Source organism: Drosophila navojoa, chromosome 2, assembly GCF_054131105.1.
Source record: "Drosophila navojoa isolate 15081-1374.11 chromosome 2, UAZ_NAV_1.0, whole genome shotgun sequence".
Lineage (NCBI taxonomy): Eukaryota > Metazoa > Arthropoda > Insecta > Diptera > Drosophilidae > Drosophila > Drosophila navojoa.
The window spans coordinates 22129239-22149085 of NC_142890.1; the positions used below are offsets into that span (position 1 = coordinate 22129239).

Here is a 19847-nt window from a genome sequence, read left to right on the forward strand (position 1 = left end):
CTGCTGCTACTGCTGCAGCCTCTGTCTCTGTCTCTGTGGCTGTGCTCGACGGCGGCAAATCTCGACAACTCTCAGATGAACGGCCGATGAGTGAGCAACGTCAGCGTTTCGTCTTTTGTCATCTTGGTCGTCATCTTCAGTCTTGGTGCTCAGCTTAGACGTCTGGCAATTTTTCTGTATCGATCGATCGATCCAGCCGGGCACGTCCCACAATATGTCCAACATGTCTAACATGTCCAAAACGAAACCAGTTTGGCCTATTAACACTTCGATTACAACTCAACTCTTTTTGCCACCGGTCGAGCACGATCTTTCTGGGTGGTCTTGAGCGACGCTTTTAGTTAAATTTTTGATTTATTTGAGCTTCAATTAGCCGTTGAACAAATCTTGTTTATTTGCTTTTAATTATTGTTTGAAACCACAAAGCCGTGCCCCTGGCACAGGTGAGCTCTGGCGACTGACTGAAACAACTTTGCGGCTCCATTGTTGCTTCCGACTCATCTCTAACTGGCCTGGGCAAACCGTCGAAGAAGGTTTTTAATTAACACCAACAATATAATTTACGAAAAACATCAAATACGCGCACATTATTAATGCATGTTTAACTGATTCCCTACACACAAAATACAATCGAATTATAAACACGGCTTAAGTATTCGGTAAGAGCCGAGACAGTCGAGAAGAGAAGAACTATTAATTGAGCTGACTGGGGCGGGCAAGCCTGCTTAATTATTATTGAAATAAAAATAAAATAGATGCAAGTGATGCATTCAGCAGGGATGTTGCGATTTGTAGAATGGCATGCTTAATTGTTTATTTATAATGTTAATTAAGTTTAAGTGCAACAACATTTTCATATTAAACTTATACATGATTGACTCTGGGGATTGTGTTTTGATAAATAAACAGAAACCGAAACAGAAATATTGAAACAGACTACGGCATGCTTGCCGGAAAAGCAAAACTCTTAAAAATACCCAAAATGCATTTTTAAAATTTATAAGCCATAACGCCCCCCAGACAATGGGAATGGGAATTCGAAATAGAAACAGGCAGCAACAACAAAACTCAAATCGGCGTGAAAGATGCGCTTCCCATTTTCCGTTGCTTCAGCCAATCCCGACGAAATGGGCGAGCAAGATATTCGGGCCTGTGAAATTGAAACCGATGAGAAGTAGAAACATATGTCCACCCTCTCACACTCACAGCCGATGACTTGTCCTGTCCCACCTAGCAAGCCTAGCGGGCCTAGCGGGCAATGTTGTAACATTACAGCTTCATTGGGTCGTTAGCTGTGCGCGGGTGCGAAAACCTCTCGGATCAGGTGACAGTCGCGGTGCGTTGCCTCTCAAGTGAGCCGCTTCAGGTTTATTCCAATAATTCATCGTTAACTGCAATTGCGCTGAGCCATTTAATGTCCACGGCACAGGACGCAACGCTCAAGTGGCCGACCGACCGACCGATGTACAACATATTCATCACTGACTAGTTACCAGGCGCACTTCTAACGCTGTCCAACCCACCTTAAGTGCTCGGAGCTGGCGTAGACAATTTGACGCTTCCGTCCAGCGTTTACACCCTTTGCCTTTGGTGTTATGTAAGCGAGTGCCGACTTGGATGCTGCTCTGAATGTGTCAATTATATAGCACATTTTGCCCACTTCACGACACTTGAACTCTCCCACTCCCGTTCCCGTGCCCAGTCCCGCTCCTGCTCTCGCTCTCTGCTCCTGCTGCCTCTGTTACGCATTTATATTTTGTTTTCTCAAGTGTTGAGCATATTTTTTGTTCGTCTCGGCTTGGCGAAGATCTGGCTGTTGTTGTTGTTGTTATTGTTATTTTTGTTGGGTGTTATGAGACAAAAATAAGAAAGAGAAAAACACATAATATTCATTTGTTATGCTTGTCATTTGTCGCTGTTGGCGGCAACTTCAAAGCATCTTCCCCAATTTGTTAAACGCAGATAATTTTGTCTTCGTCTCCGTCTTGGGATCGTCTTCGTTGCATGGAGCTTTTAATTTTCGCATATGGCTAATTATTTAAAAAATTGTATTTTCTTTTTGTCAAGTGTTGGGTAAGAAAGTTAACTTGAAAAAAATATCACATACTTATTAAAAACATAAGTAAGTAAAATTCTTAAATTTAATTGATATATCGAGACAAATATAGGAAGTATGAACGATAGGTGTCCCAAAGAAAGTTAAGATCCAATAAGGTTCGATTTATAAAACCTAGAAAGTAATTATTTATACAAAATAAATAAGAACTTATCCAATTATAACAGATTGCGTATATACATATTTTTCACATATTCAGTCAATATTAAATTTTATGATACTCAAGTAAAAGTATGTGACTCAAAAAATGTAATTACTAAAAATTTAATATCTAATTGCTGAATACAAATATTTAATACAAAGAGTAAAATAAGTAATGAGAACAGACTTTATTTTTCTGTTTATAGAAATAGTTAACAAATGCAGAATTTTAATGTATGCAATGTTGAAGTATTTTACTTGAATTCATGAGAATCGCAAAGTAGGGCAGAGACAGAGAGCAATATTTAGTTTATTTGCGGTCAGTCTTTGATATACAAGCATACACATATATCGCCATATGGACATACATATTCACAGCCACATATACACATACACTCATACACAATTTGAACGATTGTCAAGAAAACTTAACTTACTGTCATACTTATAATATAGGCATATGAGCAAATGGAGTCGTACTTAAATTCATAAGAATCTTCGAGAAGAGTTTTCTTCTAACTTTAGAATGTTTTCAGTGGATAATTATATACGTTGCACGCACATCCAAAACGATCAATTTATGCATTATTAAAAATTTTCGGCTTTAAGTTTTAATTTTTTATATAGATGTATTTGATTATATATGCATATATACGAATGATTACATGTAAAATAAACAGTAAGGCAACAAAACAAATCTGATATTCAAGAAAAAAAAAAATTATTTTAGATAATGCGAGTAAATTTGTTTGCCAAATTGATAGATAAAAAAAGTGGTATAGTTAAAACAAAACAAAAATGATGTGCTTAATAATATTTCTTATTGCAAACATAGGAAGGGAGCATGGAATAAATAAAAACAAATTATTAATTGATTGAAATTGAAGCCTTATTAACATTTTCAGGATCACCACATCACAATATTCTGTTATATTGTAAAAGCTCAAGAGAATTGCACACAAAATAGACGATTACAATGGCGAACATCAGAGCTCGCCTGTGAGAGAGCAGAGAGTGGAATCCGCATCAAAAGGTACGCGCAGGTAGGCCAAAGCGATCGCAAGGAGGCGTGTCCAACTCGTTGGCGAGAGTGTGTGCGTGTGCAGTGCACACAATGGCAATGTGTTCGCTGGCTCGCTCACTCACACAGACGCACAGGCCGAAAGATGCAAATGTGAACGTAATAAAAGAGAGTGAGATAGGGAGAGACCGAAAGAGAGCGAGAGTGAGAAAGGCATGGGACGGGTGGCATTCTAATGAGCGAACGACAACAGAAATTGGCAGCAACCATTAAATGACGAAATAAAATATTAGTGACAATGATATGAAGACAACAACATTTCTTATAATTAAGTCTAACCATGCGAGGCAGAACGCCTCGGCTAGAATCGAAATGCAGCATCCCAGCATCGCGGCGTCCCAGCAGCGCCGACAGCAGCCGCACCAGAGACAAGGTGGAGCGGGCCATGACCCCCTCCTGCTTGGGGAAATGCGAAAAGGGATATGGCCCTGCGCCGCTTTATTAGCAACAACGATCGCTCTAATGATACGATTTCGTTAATGAAGCAAAAATAGATGCACGCGATCATCAGCTAAAAGGCGATGCCGAACTAGGCGGTCTGCCTCGGCCCCGCCTCCCAGCTGCAGACAAACTGCAGGCCTCGTATGTGTGTGATGCTAAAAAGTCATGACATCGCTCGGGCACACTGCGGAACGCTACGGATACGCTTACTTGCTTCAGATTGGCCATTCAAGCATTCAAAAATTAACTCCGCCCGGTTGCGTATGGTTAGTCAGAGTCACAAGAGCAGACTACTCGTGCGCAGCTGAGATACGCGAGTGCACAACTACAAGAGATACGCTCACAGAAACACAAACACAAACACAGGCGCATATAGATATGCATACATGTATCGCTGGTAACGTACAGAAGCGTATCGCGGGTAATTGTTAAGATTTGTGATCAAATATGCTGATCGGTTCATACAAATTGAGTTGGTAACAGCACCATACATACACTGTCAGAGCATTTGAGTTATATTTCATGTTTTGAGTACCAGAAAAACCACATTTCATTTGATAGTTCTTTCATACGTTGGGCGCTGACTGCTGTGAATGCGCTCCTGTTCGCTAACAGACATTCTTCATTTTTGTTATTTTGCCAGCGAACTAAACACACGCACACCAACACACAGCAGCAGCGCCATTAAAACCAACAAATACAAAGCGATCGCCGCCCTCAGTGAGAGTGTGTGCGATGTGAATGCGAGTGTGAAGAGGAAACACACGAGCAAGCGCACTCACACACACAATAACAGTGGCAGTCAGGCGTTGAGCTCGGGAGAGCGAGAGTATGAAAGAAGGAGAGAGAACGAGATCTTGGTATGCTGCGTCGAAGTCGCCGTCGCCGTCGTTGTCGTTGCTAGCTTTGGCTGCTGGTTCTTTTCGCATGTGGCTGTGGATTGATGAACGTGAGCGACCGTTAGTCGCAGCAGACACGGGTGATGAACAACAACAAGTTGGGGAGCTGTGACTGTCTGTACAAGTGAAACGCGCGCTGCTCCCACACGGATCACGGATCACGGATTACTAGTGGAAGAAAAGAAAGAAACGGGCAATTGGATTTTAATGCGGAACTGCATGTGACAAGAATAAGTGCGATTTATGTGCTCGATGCCGATCAATACAAACATGCATAATTAATTAATGGAAAATATATGGCCAGCGTTGATGCTTATTATTCATATATTGCATAAAATTATAAAAGTAAATTTAATCTAAAGTGACCAGAAAAAAGTCGGGTGTGAAAAGTGTGTGATAATTATTGAACGAAAGTCAAAGATCTATTGCCAAAATGTGCTAATCAGATTTTCAGTTGTGGTTCAACAACTCACCTGTGTGTATAGCCAGCTAGTAGGCCAGTAGCTCACCCAAAAGCGACTCTTAAACGAAGCGAAGCGCCAACCCAATCGAAACCCAATCTGGCAATCCAATTGGCGTCGCGCCGGCAACAAGCGCCGATAATTTGTGCAAATTTCATGCCCTAATTGAAACTAACAATACGGCCAAGTGTAATTATTAAACGGTTAACCCACTCGATTATAATTAAATAAAGTGGAACGAGTGCACAGGGAAAGTACTCAAAGTGGATTTGGAGTCAAGTGAGATCAGCAGAGATAGCTTAAAGCAGATACAATTGTGGAGTTCTTTAATCTGGAAATGGATCCAGGTATGTTGAGGCGGAGTAGTCTAAGTATTCAACGGTAATACAATGTATATTGTAGTAATCCCTTTCATACATTTCTTTGCTAAGTTGCAAGATCACTCTTGGTCTATCCACAATATATACTCTATCTCCGTCGGCATTTATGGCTTTAGCTTCAATATACATATCTTCGTTTCTGAAGTGGGGAAATTCGTGTACGCAAGGCGGACATGGGTAAAGTGGTTCGGCGCATGCTACATCCTGTTAACCCAGTCGCCAAGCGAGCACCTGACTCGGTGTCGCAATGTCCAATGCAAACACGGAGCAGCTACCGTTGAGTGCGAGTCCAAGACACTTTTCGGTATGGTCGTATTTGCTTTTTGATTTTCGTTTCAAGATGGGCAGCGATGCCGTCGCCACTTGCCCCTTGCCGCCTGCTGCCTGCCGCCTTCTGCGCATGATCGACAGCCTCCCGGTAGCAATGTCAACTGTTTGCTTTGGCTGCAGATGGGCGATGGCAAGTAGAAAATGTCGCCGTTGGCCGCGGAGCCATTGCCTCTAATTTAACTAATGATCGTTGTAATGTTTGTGGTCTGTGCCACAGTGTTTGCCGTGTGGTCTTCGCTTTTGCCGTCAAGTGTCCGTGTCTCTGTTTGTCCACTTGCTTTGGCCCAAAAAACAAGAGGCACCAACAAAAAATAAAATAAAATAAAAGTACCGCATAACTTAGCTGACCAAAAGCTGGCCGTGTAGAGATTTGTTTTACCTGTCCGATTTGTTGACACATCGATCCACAATTAAGCTTCAGCGCAATCTTCAAAACAAAGGCAATTTCAATATTTTTTGGCATGCGCTTAAGCAGGTGCGTTACGTGCCCTTATTATGTAATTGTCGTATTTTTCGATTGACTGTAGAAAATAGTCTTTATCTGAAGTCTTTATACAGTCGAAGGAGATGTTGTTCAAGTTATCTAGTCCTTAACAGAACAGTGAATAAATAACAGGAATAAAATCTTGGATTTCTTCTTATAGAAATCTATTTTTTTAAGGCTCTAGTTGGATAGGTTTGAAAACATCTGCTTTGCTGAAAGCAATGCGTTCTTAAACAAAAAATAATAATATAGATTTGATATTTTTTTATTTACTTATGAAGTCAATTTAAAATCTTTTATTTTTCTCAAAAATATATCTAAAATATCTTAAACTTGTTTCTGATAATAAAATCGAAAAACGTAGGTAAAATAAAAAAAAAATAATAATAATGACAATACTAATAAGAATAATTCCATATAATAATAAAATATATGTACCCAAAAATAATACATATAAATTAAGTAAATTTGTTTTTTTTCTACGCTTCGATAAATGTTTGCTTATAAAATATAATATCTTCATCCTGAAGTATTAATATAGCTTCAAATAATTGAATAAGTCCAGTGTTTATATTACCTTTTTCTGCTATCATTTTCCTATTCACTGCTTATGTTAAATGTAATCAATGTAACTATTATTTAGCATTACCAAGCTGGGGATCTTCCACTTGGGTGCATTAATGACTTGGTTTCGGATGAGTTTGACAAACTGTTTGTGCGCCGCATTGTTTGCTTAGAACGGCCAGACGCTGCTGCAGACAGAGAGCAGTGGAGCCAGCGGAGTCTGTGGAGTCAGAGTTGTAGTCAGAGTTGGAGTCGGAGTGGCGATGGCTATGTAGATGCAGAAATGCGTGACTAACGGCTACCGGTAGCCATCTACTTCGGTAGCTAAACATAAAAGCCTGCCACAGGCTGCCAGCGGGCGCAGTGGCGAGATGCTAAAATCACAGAAATGGGCAGTAAAACAAAAGGCAAGCAAAACAACAACAGCAACTGCGACGACGACGACGACGACGACGACGACGACGACGACGACGAAGATGACGGCGACCAAGACGGTCACAAATGCAGGCAAACACTTGAGCGAGAAAAAAGTCGCGTCAATGTGTACACGTCTTAATGGAACTGTATATAAGCACACACACACACACATATGTATATTATGGGTAGAGCTGTGCGGCCAGGGCATCGTAAAAACTCCTGGTTCCCTCCGATATTCCTGATTGCGTTCAAGTTTTGGTCAACGCTCCACTGACTTGATTATATGGCGTCGCTGGCCCGCACAGGCGACTTTAATTAAATCAGCCGGCTGCTAGCTGGTGCGTGTATTTCATTATGCTGATGGCCGCCCACTTGGAGCCGCTGCCAAAGGATCTGGTGACAAGTGCGAGTGCGAGTGCCAGTGCCATATGTCATATGTCATATATGCCATATGCATAAACAATGACCGCTTGGCTGGCGAAACTCTGCTCATTAACATAAGTTTAATGCATTTCTAATCGCTGCATCTGCCGCAAGTGGGGGGCACGTGTTGGCGCCCCATGGGTCGTAATTAATGCGAGCCCATCAATATGATGCCTAAGCCAGATGCCAGAACTTGACTCAGACTAACCCCTTGATGGCTACGATATTCCCAAAGGAAGCCGACGACCTACGACCGGAACCGCAGCCTCCAGAGTTCAAAGTGCGTCGGGCCAAACACAATTTATGCATGTCGCCGGCGAGCTGAGGCTGAGCTGCCAGCGAGCGGATTCGGTTCTAGTACATTGGCAATGATTGCTTGTTTTTGTATATTTGTCTTTGCCTTAGTTGCTCTCGCCAGGCATTTGGGCAATGCGCGCTCGCATTGTCCACATTCTTGGTACGCGTAATTGAAGTCAGCGCAGCATGTCTTGGGCGCGCCCCTTTTTACATGCGCCGGCAACGGGAACGGGTACGGCACGGCGAGCATTGAGAGAGAGAAACCGAGCAGTCCCGACGCTGTCATATTTTGTGCTAGTGCTCCTAGCCTGCCTAGCGGGATCTAGTGCGATGGCAGCCTGCGGTTGCGGCTGCCGTGATTTATGGAGCCATTCATTTCTGTTGACAGACAAAGTTGTTGACGCTGAAGGAATCTATTTAGTTTTATGTACTTTTGATATCCACACGCAGAGGGAGCCACAGCCGGGGCGAGGGCCAAGCCGAGGGCAAGGGTGAGATCGTTGGGCATGTGGCGCATGTGCGCCAAGGCGGAGCCCACACAAACTAATGAGCTTAATTTATAAATTAAGGCAGTGGCTTACATCGGATCTAAGATTTATATGCGCACTCAAGTCAATCTGATGCAATGATGTTTACAAGCAATTATTTATTGAAATCTTATCGAAATACTCGTTGATATTGTTAAAAGAGTCGTAAATAAAATAATAAATAAATATATAATTAATTAAAGTTATTAAATTGTAGTCTAGTCCTTAGTTCTTCAGTTGGAAGTACCGAAATGAGGAGGAATCTACTTAAATTTCGTAACTGTAAAATACATCTTTATATACATTTTAAATTTGGAGACTCTAGCTTGAAAGATGTAGAAGATATAATTTTTAAAGTGATCTTCGATAAGGTTTTTTATCGATAAAAAAGTATCGGAATGAGTTATCGTTTTTTAGTGATAAACTCGATATGCGCGTGATATATACGGACATTTAAAAAAAAAGTTGAAGTCTCTAGCTCTTATATCTTCTGAAATCGACGCGTTCATACATACGGACGGACGGACGGACGGACGGACGGACGGACGGACGGACAGACAGACGGACAGGGCCAAATCGACTCAGCTTGTCGCCCTGATCAAGAATATATATACTTTGTGGGGTCTGCCACGCCTCCTTCTGCCTGTTACATACTTTTAACAAAACCATTATACCCTGATTTCCCATTTTCAATGGGTTCAGGGTATAATAATTAAATACTTTTTTACAATATAAAATAATTAAATTTGAATGTCAGTTAACTTGACTCTATGTAAATAGAACATTCACAAATATGAGTACACGATATGAAATGAATGCGAATTATATAATAGTGTCAATAAATATAAATTATAAAAACTAATTAAATTTATTTAATTTATATGAGAATTTGTATATATTTCCCCATACATATATACCATATTAATTTATTATATTATAGTAAACCACAGCTTGAATTTACTTCACAAATAAAATCAGACGACGTCAGAGAAGGGAATTCAAAAATGATCTTGAATTAGCAGATTCGCCGATACTCTCAATGCCATTATTTAGTATTACGGTTCATTTAATCAGTTCATTTGAAGCCAACTTAAAATTCATGAGACGCCGCACAAACAATCTGAAGTGAAAGATCGAGGCATGTTAAGTAAACAGATGATGACAATTCCGCACTCTTTCAGCTTGATAAGGCCTGAAATTGAACTCTTACTGATTAAATGGGAATAACATTGCGACAGTTCAAAGGGACATCCAGACGGACAGTCAGACGTTTACTTCTTCTTCTACTGGGCTAGCCCATGAGCGCTTGAATAAATTCACTGATAAATAAACGCGATTGTGCGGCAAATTGTGAAACGCTCCGAATGCAAAGTTGTCGACAAGCTCCTCTATAGGCACTTAGTATATATATTGGCATGAAATCATGTTAAACGTGAATTGTAATCGTCACCACGAAGAACTTGAGAAAAGAATTATATTTAAAGCAAGTCCAATAAGTTTGGGGTAGGCAGTTCTATGCATCTGCTAACACTGCGTATACGCAATGTTCAGATGAAGAAGAAAATGAAATAAAACCGCCGAGCCTCAACAGAATTCAACTGAGTTGTTAAATTAATTTTTTCTGCATTGCAAATGCAAATCATTTCTTTTACTTTTAAAATGAAAATATAATTAATTTGAACAGATGCTCAGCCATTAGATACCCTTTACTAACGAAGTGGTATGCTCATATGATATCATTTGTTTTTATTTTTAATATTTTCACACTTTGCAGCTTTGGGGAGTCTCTAAAACGTTTAACAACATGTTAATAGTTCTAAATATGTCTTAATAATGGTATTCTTTAGCGACAAATGAAACAATAATATATATGTTAATTATTCATGTTTAGGTTAATATTTTTTTCTTGTCGTAATTTATGGGATTTTCAATTTATACATATGTGTATACCAAATATTTCCAGCAATATTTGTTGTTGTTTTTTTCTAAGTAATATTTTTAAATTGTTTAGGTCTTAAAACATATATAAGAAAATTATTTAATATTAATATTAAATTTTACGAAAATTTACAAAAGTTATATTTCATATTTAATTATAATTTTAAAATCATACATACATTTTAGGATTCTTTAATATAGTATATATATAAGATACAAATAAGATATAATATATATGTTACTAGGATTGATTACAGCATTATGCTCTCACTAAATTTGAGGAAAGTACAGGGTATAACCATGCGCAAGTCAACCCCTTGGCTTGTGGCGGCTGCACCGCTCTGTCAATCAAATGGCCTGGTAGACCCGGGCAGTGGCCAAAGGCAGCGGGCACCACTTGCCAAGAGCAAAAGATTTATTGCCACCGCAGCATATTGCAGCTCTGCACTTTGCAGCTTGCTGTTGAGAAAAAGAAAGAAAGAAATCACGAAAAGTGAAAAAGGAAATTTAATTTGCCATGCTCTCTTGGCTGCGCCGCAGTTGTTGTCCCTAAGGATAGACTGTGAATGCGCAGAACAAATCATGTCCTCGATTCGCGAAATAAAAAACAACATCTCTGAATATGATAAAGTGAAACGTGGCCATTTCATGGCAAATTTATTTGCCATTGCCGTGGGCGTCGACTCGAATGGCGAGTCGAATTCTCCGCCATTTTGTTGCATATCAAATATTAAATATGAAATGCATTAGCCATTTGATTTTCATTGAGAGTTTGTCCCATTTTGCGGCAATTATTCAGTGTTTTATAAAATTACAATGGGAATGAATGGAATGGACGTTGAATGCTTCGCTTGAAGTGGAAACGTGTTAATTGACTCGAATTCGAAATGATATTCTATTAAAATTATTGCAATTTCTATTAATGTCATTATTTTGGGGTCGCTGAATTGCGAATCGTTGATTAAATGTTTATGGCCCATGGCATAATCCCAGGCCATAAATAATACAATGTATTTCAGCAGATATAGACATTGATTTATTTATTTCTAAAAGTGAATATAAAAATGTACAAAAATCGCTTATCAGCTGGCCAAATTGCCAGTTGTCTGTTGAATTTGTTAATTTCAATTATGCATGAAATTAGTTTATTGCCTTTTGACATTTCAAATCTGTCAGCAAATAATTTCAAATGAATATAAGTAAGGATTGCTGGCACCGAACACGAACTGACTGCCCAATACTCGTTCAAGCTGCAAGAAGATTTACTTTTGAACATTGATATTTACAAATTTGAGAATATTACATTATTGGGGGCGTGGAGAGATTTTGATATTCTTAAAGGACGCTAAGCGGGACTTACATTTCATTTTTGAAACGATTTTATATTACACTCAAGTACCGATAATTCACAATGGAAGGAGTAAACGTTTTTTTTTTTTAAAAATTTTCACAGAAATTTTATACACGAAATTATTAATAATTTGATTTTTTTCAAAAGGATAGAATTGCTGTCGATCTATCGCGATTTTTTATTTAGCGCTGTACAAATTCTCGAGACTCGTATGTATTATCTAAATTAGTTTTATCAGTTTATTTTTCTTAAAAAACAAACCCTTTATCTTTCTCTAATTTTCCACATTGATTTAGCTCTGACATTTAAAAATTCCAAGGGAAATATCTCCCTTTAGGTAAAGTATATTATATTTATTGCCTGTCTGCAATCATGTCCACATCTAATATACTTTCTACTCTTCATGAACGAGTATCAATACAGACACAACAACAACATTATTATGCCTCAAACTATAAAAAATAATCGCAAAAGACAGAGATTTCAATTCATTGCCCAGACCAATAAAGGAGTAGCGTATACTGAGACCATATACATATAATCGTTTCTTATCAGTCAAGTAGGAAATAAATATTAATGCATATATACACTCTCTCTCTCTCTCTCTCTCTCTCTCTCTCTCTCTCTCTCTCTCTCTCTCTCTCTCTCTCTCCCTCTCATTCGCTGTCTCACGCAGTTCTTTTAATCTGAGCATTGATATGATTGCCACTTAGCTGATTAACAATTTTATTTATTTATAAATGTATAAACGCCTGTATAATAAGTATATATTTATTGTTATTTTTTGCATTTTGTAAAAAAAATGAACAGCTAGTATATTATTTTTAATTAGTTATAGTTAGTTAAAGTTTGTTAATTGCTCCTGTAATTGGATTTGCATGCTTCAGTGAGTTTTTGGTGAACCTTTCGCGTTTTCATACACAAATATTATGTGTATTCAAGTGCGGCATGCCTTTTGCTAAATTTAATTGCCGCAGTTAGGTCTGAGCGGTTTTTTGTCAAAGCGAAAGTTGTTTCTCCTCGGCCTCTCATCTCTCTTTGTTTCACACAAAATTCCAAGAATTAGAAAGCGCAGATAAGGTCGCAATGCAGCATCTCTGCTGCTGCTGCTGCTGCTGCTACTCCATTTGCTGGAGCAGTTTGTAATTTGTTTATCGGCCGTCTCGAGTGCTGAATGCAGAACAGTGCCCGCCATTGTATTCGGCAATTTCCCAGAATTTATGAATTATAATTTCGCTTTATAGACAATTTTAATTGGGCTTTTTATGGCCTGCGTCGGGGCGGCAGCGTCTCCCTTAAGGGATGCCCGGCTAACTGGACAGCGTATAGGATTCCAATGCAAACAGAGCCATTTGTAAGCCATTTGTACCCGCTACCGATAGCGACTTCCGCTGAGCTCGCAGCGGCACCCGCACCAGGATTCTGATGACAGCCCGCATCGATGCATAAGACCAAAATCCATCGGCAAATATTGGCAGGGCAGGGCAGGGCAGGGCTAGGGCCGGGTAGGGCATGACTGGCCCTGACAAAAACAAAAAAGAAAAAATGAGTTTATGATTTTTTAAGCTGTTTGCCAGAGCTCTTCACATTTCGTAGGTGTTTGCTTTTCATTAACAGAAGCGACTGAAGCGCAGCTACTACCGATCGCAGTCGATCTCTCGCCGGCTTGTTTGCCTTGATTAGCTGAGTGACTGAGTGGAAATGGCAGGATGCGGATACTCATTAGAGACAAAGTAGCTCTATCTTACGAATTGATTCTTTATAGTAGACATCTGAGCAAACATGGGCCAGAGCGTGCATTAAAGTAGCCCCAGCCCAGTTTTGTCTGTGATTTTTTGCTTTTTATGCGTAACTTAAAATTAAATAAACAATAATACATGCATGGGTATAGAGTATGTCTACGTGAAAAGTGGGCTCTCTACATTCGAAGGTTTCCATAAGCAAACAAACACGCAAAATAAACCCAACAGCAACGGCAACGGGCAAACACTTCAGCTGCACCTGAGCTGGGAGCTGCCCCGCTCATCGTGCATGCATCGGTCTCTGATCGTAACCGACGCGACTCTCTCGAATTTGAATCCTCAACGGCGGTGGCATGTTTGCACCTTTAATAAGACCAGCCGACCAAGCCAACCAGACAACAATAATAACAACAACAACAACAAAAACAAGAATGCAACGCCGACGGCGGGTCATTGTGGCACGATCGGAAGGGTCACTGCAGGCGACGCGACGGTAGCTCCGAGTTAAATCTCTCGGCTAAGTAGTGTTTGCTTTCCGCACGCCCATTGCAATAGAATCTTTAAATACATATGTATTTACTTTGTTTCCATACATTGTTTTTGTTTTTTGTGGGGTCCCTGAGGCTGAAACTCGTTTTTTAACAAGATCATCTCACATCTAACAGCTGAATGCTAACTTTTATTGGAGAAACTCTATGATACGTTGCATATGCATGGCAATAATTTATCGAAATTTGTGTGTGGGACAAATTTGTGTTTGGCACGTCGCGAAAAATGTTTGCATATAAAGTTCTTGACTCATCTCGAGCCCCGATCGAAGGCGAATTATGGGGAATTGAATTGTAGCGTTAATAGCGAAAATACGTGACTAATTTGACTGCAGGCACCGGCTCCGGCTCCAGCTTCGGCTCTGGCCCTGGCTCTGAGCCGGCCGGATGTTAATGCCCATTGGCCATAAATCACAAAAGCCAAACATTGGGTTTCCAGCGTGGGCTAAAGATCATCAAGCTGGAAAGATAAGCCCATATATAACTGCTGCAGTTGCAACTTTATCTCCAGCTCAAGTTCAATGTGTTTAAGTCCGGCAATTTTTCGGGCTAGTTAGCTTGGAGCTCTGTCTTATCGAGGCACATTCATAACTCAATATAATAATTAACTAGGCGCACGCACTTCACATTCGAATGGTCAACTTTGGCGCCCATTAATCTTTAATAATTGCCGAAAATTGATGTCATGCGTATTTGAAAAGCCATTCAAATGACACAGTAAGCATTGATCTAAAGCAACAACAACAACAAAAAATGGGGGAAAAAGAATGCGAGGAGACAACGCACCATTCATTGGGGCAGAGACTAAGACAGAAAATATTTGTGGAGACAAATTTATGAACGTTTAGCACAAAAGTCAAGCACTCGAAGATAATGTTGTTGAGTAGAGCAACAAATTGCAGCTATCAATGCGGATGCCACAAATGCCGGAGCAGTCGAAGTCGAAGAGGCAGACGCACAGATACTCCGCCGGATCGCAGGCAGACGAAGAAAAAAATAAAAAACTACAACAACTGCTACGGCGAAGGGAACATACATTTGTCGAATGTGTATGATCTTTGGCGTTACTCCTGTGTGGCTCTGTGGATGTGCTACGTGGGCCCCCTTTGTAACTCAATTCGAAAATAATTAACGATCGCAAGATTACAAATGTCAAACATAATGTCAAGTTGGGCTGCCGGCGTCTCACATTGGCTGTCACTGGGAAAATGCCAAGCGAAATGTTCAAAGAGGACACAACAGCACAGGAAAACCACCGAGCCTCAAGCTGAATGGACCGACCGGCCGACCAGCCACACCACTGAGAGTCTCTGCTCGCACCACCAGCCACCAGCCAGACGGCAATGCGTGTGGGTCTGCGTTGAGCGCCAGCCGATTTGTTGTGACTTATGTCAAAACAATTGTGTGGATCTTGATCTGGCGGCTGTTGAATTCCGAGTGGCTGCTTCTGGCTGAGATTTGGCTAGGATTAGCATCACAACACTTGGCTCAACTCTTGTTTCATAACACACATACATATGTACATGTACATCTATATTAAATGCAAAATTTAGAATGCAAATGGCTGCAATTCATCAAATACTAAACAAGTCTAAGAAATATCGGACATATTCTATTCGTATAACCAAATCCCTTTAAGCAAATCGTAACTTAAATTAATGAAACCGCTCGAGCGATGTTAGTTAACGTGCACCTGGAGCAGGCGGAGCAGCAGCAGCTGTATCAGCAGGAGGAGCCACCGCAGCTGGTGTAGTTACGGCAGGAGCAGCAGTTGGGGCAGCAGTTGGAGCACTTGGAGTAGGTGCAGCTGTTGCTGGCGGATTGGTAGCACTCGTGTTGTTCGCCTGGCCCACAATAACCGTGCAATTGCGACAAATTACTGGAAAGTTAAATCGGATTAATAGGGGGGAACTTAAAGGGAGCTCCGCTCGCTTCATACAATACTCTTCCGACTCGTCGCTGTCGTAGTCCCCGAATAGACTCGATATCCAATCATAGACATCGTTCTTCTGCAAAGATACATATATTTGAGTGCGTGAGTCATGCCCAGTGGAGAGTTAATATTTACCGTTCTAGCTGCGCGCTCCTCCGCAGGATTTGCCCGCGTTGCCTGCGAGTGCAGCGCGAGGCACAAATAGAGCAGAATAATCAGTTTAGTTCTAACTAGCATCTTGACGCTGACTGGCAGACGAACTGTGGGATCTATCGGTTTTTATAGAGCGCCCGGCTAGTTTATTGTTTCTCAAATGCGTCTGTTAAAATTATGCAAAGCAAATAAATAGTCATTGCCTTTATGATGCTGGGTTTTCGCACTAGTCCCAGCGGACGATCTGTGCATAGCTCTCTATCTGTAGTCGCGGCACTGCTCTCAATGAAACTCGACTTTGTAGGTAGATTATTATTTATGCAGCTGCACGTTTCGCGTGGCCCATTTGTCTGGCGAATGGCCCCAAACGGGGCAAAACGAAAAAAAATATGATCGAAGTGCAATTGACAAGTGCGCAAATGCATATAGCAATAAAGTACATGAAATTCGATGCAGTCTGCTGATGCCGCCTGCTGCAGTTCAGTGGGGGCAACAAGTGTCTGAAGGGTTTCCAATTTGGACTGTAATCCGATCCGAGTAGCTGCAACACAGTCCCAGCACAGTATTTTAATTATGGCAATGGCGAGCGCCTCGTTAAGCTACTAGCCACAATTTTCAGTTATGAATGAAAGAAACAATCGAGGTCGATACACTTGTTTTGCTGTTCCACAGACGAGTGAGCTAACCGCCCCCTCCGCCACACCTTCACTTTCTCCTCAAACTCTTCTATTCCTCGCTCAATTCTTCAATTTTCAGGTCTTTGTTCGATTCTTTCCTTCCACAGCTCGCAACTTGCAACTTGCAACTTGTGGCGCGTGTAACTCGGCAGCCCTATTGTGATTTTTATGGCGCTCTTTGAGGCACTTTGCTGGCTCTGTACGTGTTCTTAGTTAAACTTGCCTCGTCTTGCTCCGTCTTCTTCTTCTTATTGTTGTTGTGTAACTTGAAACTAATTACATGATTCTAAATTAGACGACGGCATAAGGCGCAGATGTGCAAACTTTTACAAGTGACTGTAATGAATTGGCAGCGGGCTCGGAGTAGCTGCGAGAACAGGTGATACGACCAATTGGCTAAAATTATTTTTTTCCATAATTATCGGCCATTATAATGAATTGTAATTGTATTGTGGTATATATGATACTTTGCCTTCTGGTTTGCACAAAAAAAATATATATTTAATTAAATAAAGCCATATTTGTTTGAGTTATATAGATTGGATGATAATGAAGATAGTGATATGTGATATGAAAATGTCAAACTTGTAGGGGATTTATGCCAATTAGACTTTAAGGGGATATTAAATAGCTGCCATGTAAATCTTTCGTCTAAATGTAAAATTCAGTTTTACAGCGAAATTGAGTATTATTTAAATGAGAGTTTCTCTTTGGTCTAGGGAAAATAAAATGATCACTAACAAATTAAAAGCTAATGAGAGAACTAATTGACTATCATAAACTAAAATTAAAATCTAGATTTATAGTTAACCAACTGACGTAGTCCCATTGCTACTCATAAATAATGTTATACATTAGCCAAGATTATGTTCAGCATAATAAAATATTTATGAAGTGCAATATCTAACAGCTCCCATTTCTATAATCTCTGATAAGCTTATTACTACTATATATACTAACTACTGTATATACTATACTAGTACTATTAAACTCACCAAAGAAACTATTACCTAATACTTATTTCAAGTTTATACCAACAATCAATTGCCTAGATAGGTAAGCCCCAATGCCGTTGGGACAGCTACAATCTAATCATTGCGCCCATACACAAAATGCATTTCCGCACGTTCGGCGCATTTCTGTGTGTGTGTGTTTTTTTTTTCGCTATCCCACAAGATTCAAACACACACACACACACACAGATACATTTGCGTCTACACCCACATCCGCAGTTCTGGGAAGCAAAGTGTTGCGATTTTCAGGCGAACTAGAGTTCCATTGACTTGGACCCGCTCCCGGCCGCTGCCCAGCCGGAGCTAATTAGACGCAAATGTGCTTTTGTTCGCCCTCTCGTTAGCTGTGCTCGTTGTTGTTATTCTTCTTCTTCTTTCAGCTTTCTATGCTCACACACACACACACACACACACACACGCATATACTGATTCAGTGCCCTTTGCTTCATCTCCTTTCAGAGTCGCAGTGCCCGCAGTACGGCGAAGTGAATCAGCTGGGCGGCGTCTTTGTGAACGGCCGGCCGCTGCCGAATGCGACGCGAATGCGCATCGTGGAGCTGGCCCGGCTGGGCATCCGACCCTGCGACATCTCGCGCCAGCTGCGCGTGAGTCACGGCTGCGTTTCGAAGATACTGGCGCGCTACCACGAGACCGGCTCCATACTGCCGGGTGCCATTGGCGGCTCCAAGCCGCGCGTCACCACGCCCAAGGTGGTCAACTACATACGCGAGCTGAAGCAGCGGGATCCGGGCATCTTCGCCTGGGAGATACGCGATCGCCTGCTCAGCGAGGGCATCTGCGACAAGACGAACGTGCCCAGCGTCAGCTCCATCTCGCGCATACTGCGCAACAAGCTGGGCAGCATAGGGCATCACCATGGAGCTGGCAGTGCTGGCGCCGGCGGCGCAGCCATCGGCATGGGCAGCAACGGCGGCAGCGGAGGCAGCGCGAGCAGCGCTAATGTGGCCAACGTCAATGCCGTTCAGCACTCACACTCCGCGCACCAGCATCACTATCATCACCAGCACACGGCAGCCGCGGTGGCGGCCAGCGCCCATCATGCGCACGCCCACGCCCATCTCTACAATTCCATCTACCAGCCGTATAGTGCGGCAGCGGCGTACAGCATGAAGGCCGTCTCCTGCGGCAGCCCCTCGCCGCCGCAGGCGGGGCAGACGCATCAGCTGCGCAGCGTGGCCGCCGCCCACTGGCCCTCGTCGCACTCGGTGACCGACATTCTGGCGCACCACCAGGCCGTTGCCCTGCGCGCCAGCTGCCAGGGCAACACGGTGTCCCCGTTGCCCATGACGCCGTCGCCGGTGGGCGCCGCCAACGGGGGACAGCCGCTGCTGGACTGCGAGGGCGGGGCGGCACAGCAGCCGCCCTACAACTACTACATGTACTTTCAAAATGGCGGCATGCACCACCACCACCACCACGGCGGCATGATGACGGCCGGGGCGACCGGCTTATGAGGCAACGGCCCATCCTAGTTCCTCCCGGTTCGGTTATTGTCAGTTGGACTGGTTTCGAATCGCGTCCAACTGTGAGTGAGTGCAGCTCGAATTGTTAGTCAGGCATGAGTGAAGGGTTTAACTACAATATAAATATACATATACATATATATATATACATACATATATAGGATATATATATTCATAACATATATGATTAATATATGGAATTAGCTTAGGACTTTAGACTAAGGATCGCACTTGAATATCAAACTAACACTTAAGCCGAAATCACATATTGCTCCAGTACTTATGGGATAAATATTTTTTGGCCAAGGGATCTAGATACTAGGTAAGCGTACTACTGTTAGGTCTGCTCTCCGGGGAGCTCTCTGTTTCAACGAATTTGATGTATGTAATTCTGGAGATTTTCATTTGTTTTTCACATTTATAGCAACTTTTCGATTGTTCGAAGAA

General features: G+C 41.6%; 2 protein-coding genes and 1 long non-coding RNA gene across 3 annotated transcripts; 1 reads left to right on the forward strand and 2 right to left on the reverse strand.

The window, feature by feature from the left end:
• Positions 1-769: 769 nt before the first annotated feature.
• On the reverse strand, positions 770-2133 carry LOC149092240 (uncharacterized). Its single transcript, XR_016197636.1, has 2 exons — positions 1207-2133; positions 770-1150 (listed from the first exon to the last, which is right to left on the reverse strand). It is a non-coding gene; the product is annotated as an uncharacterized LOC149092240 (long non-coding RNA).
• Positions 2134-4687: 2554 nt separating this feature from the next.
• Poxm (paired box pox-meso) lies at positions 4688-19755 on the forward strand. Its single transcript, XM_018109385.3, has 2 exons — positions 4688-5486; positions 18376-19755. The coding sequence occupies exons 1-2, from the start codon at positions 5477-5479 to the stop codon at positions 19389-19391; spliced, it is 1026 nt and encodes a 341-aa protein (XP_017964874.1). The 5' UTR covers positions 4688-5476; the 3' UTR covers positions 19392-19755.
• Positions 15731-16472, reverse strand: LOC108657004 (uncharacterized). Its single transcript, XM_018109452.3, has 3 exons — positions 16209-16472; positions 16080-16149; positions 15731-16019 (listed from the first exon to the last, which is right to left on the reverse strand). The coding sequence occupies exons 1-3, from the start codon at positions 16308-16310 to the stop codon at positions 15823-15825; spliced, it is 369 nt and encodes a 122-aa protein (XP_017964941.1). The 5' UTR covers positions 16311-16472; the 3' UTR covers positions 15731-15822.
• Positions 19756-19847: the final 92 nt, after the last annotated feature.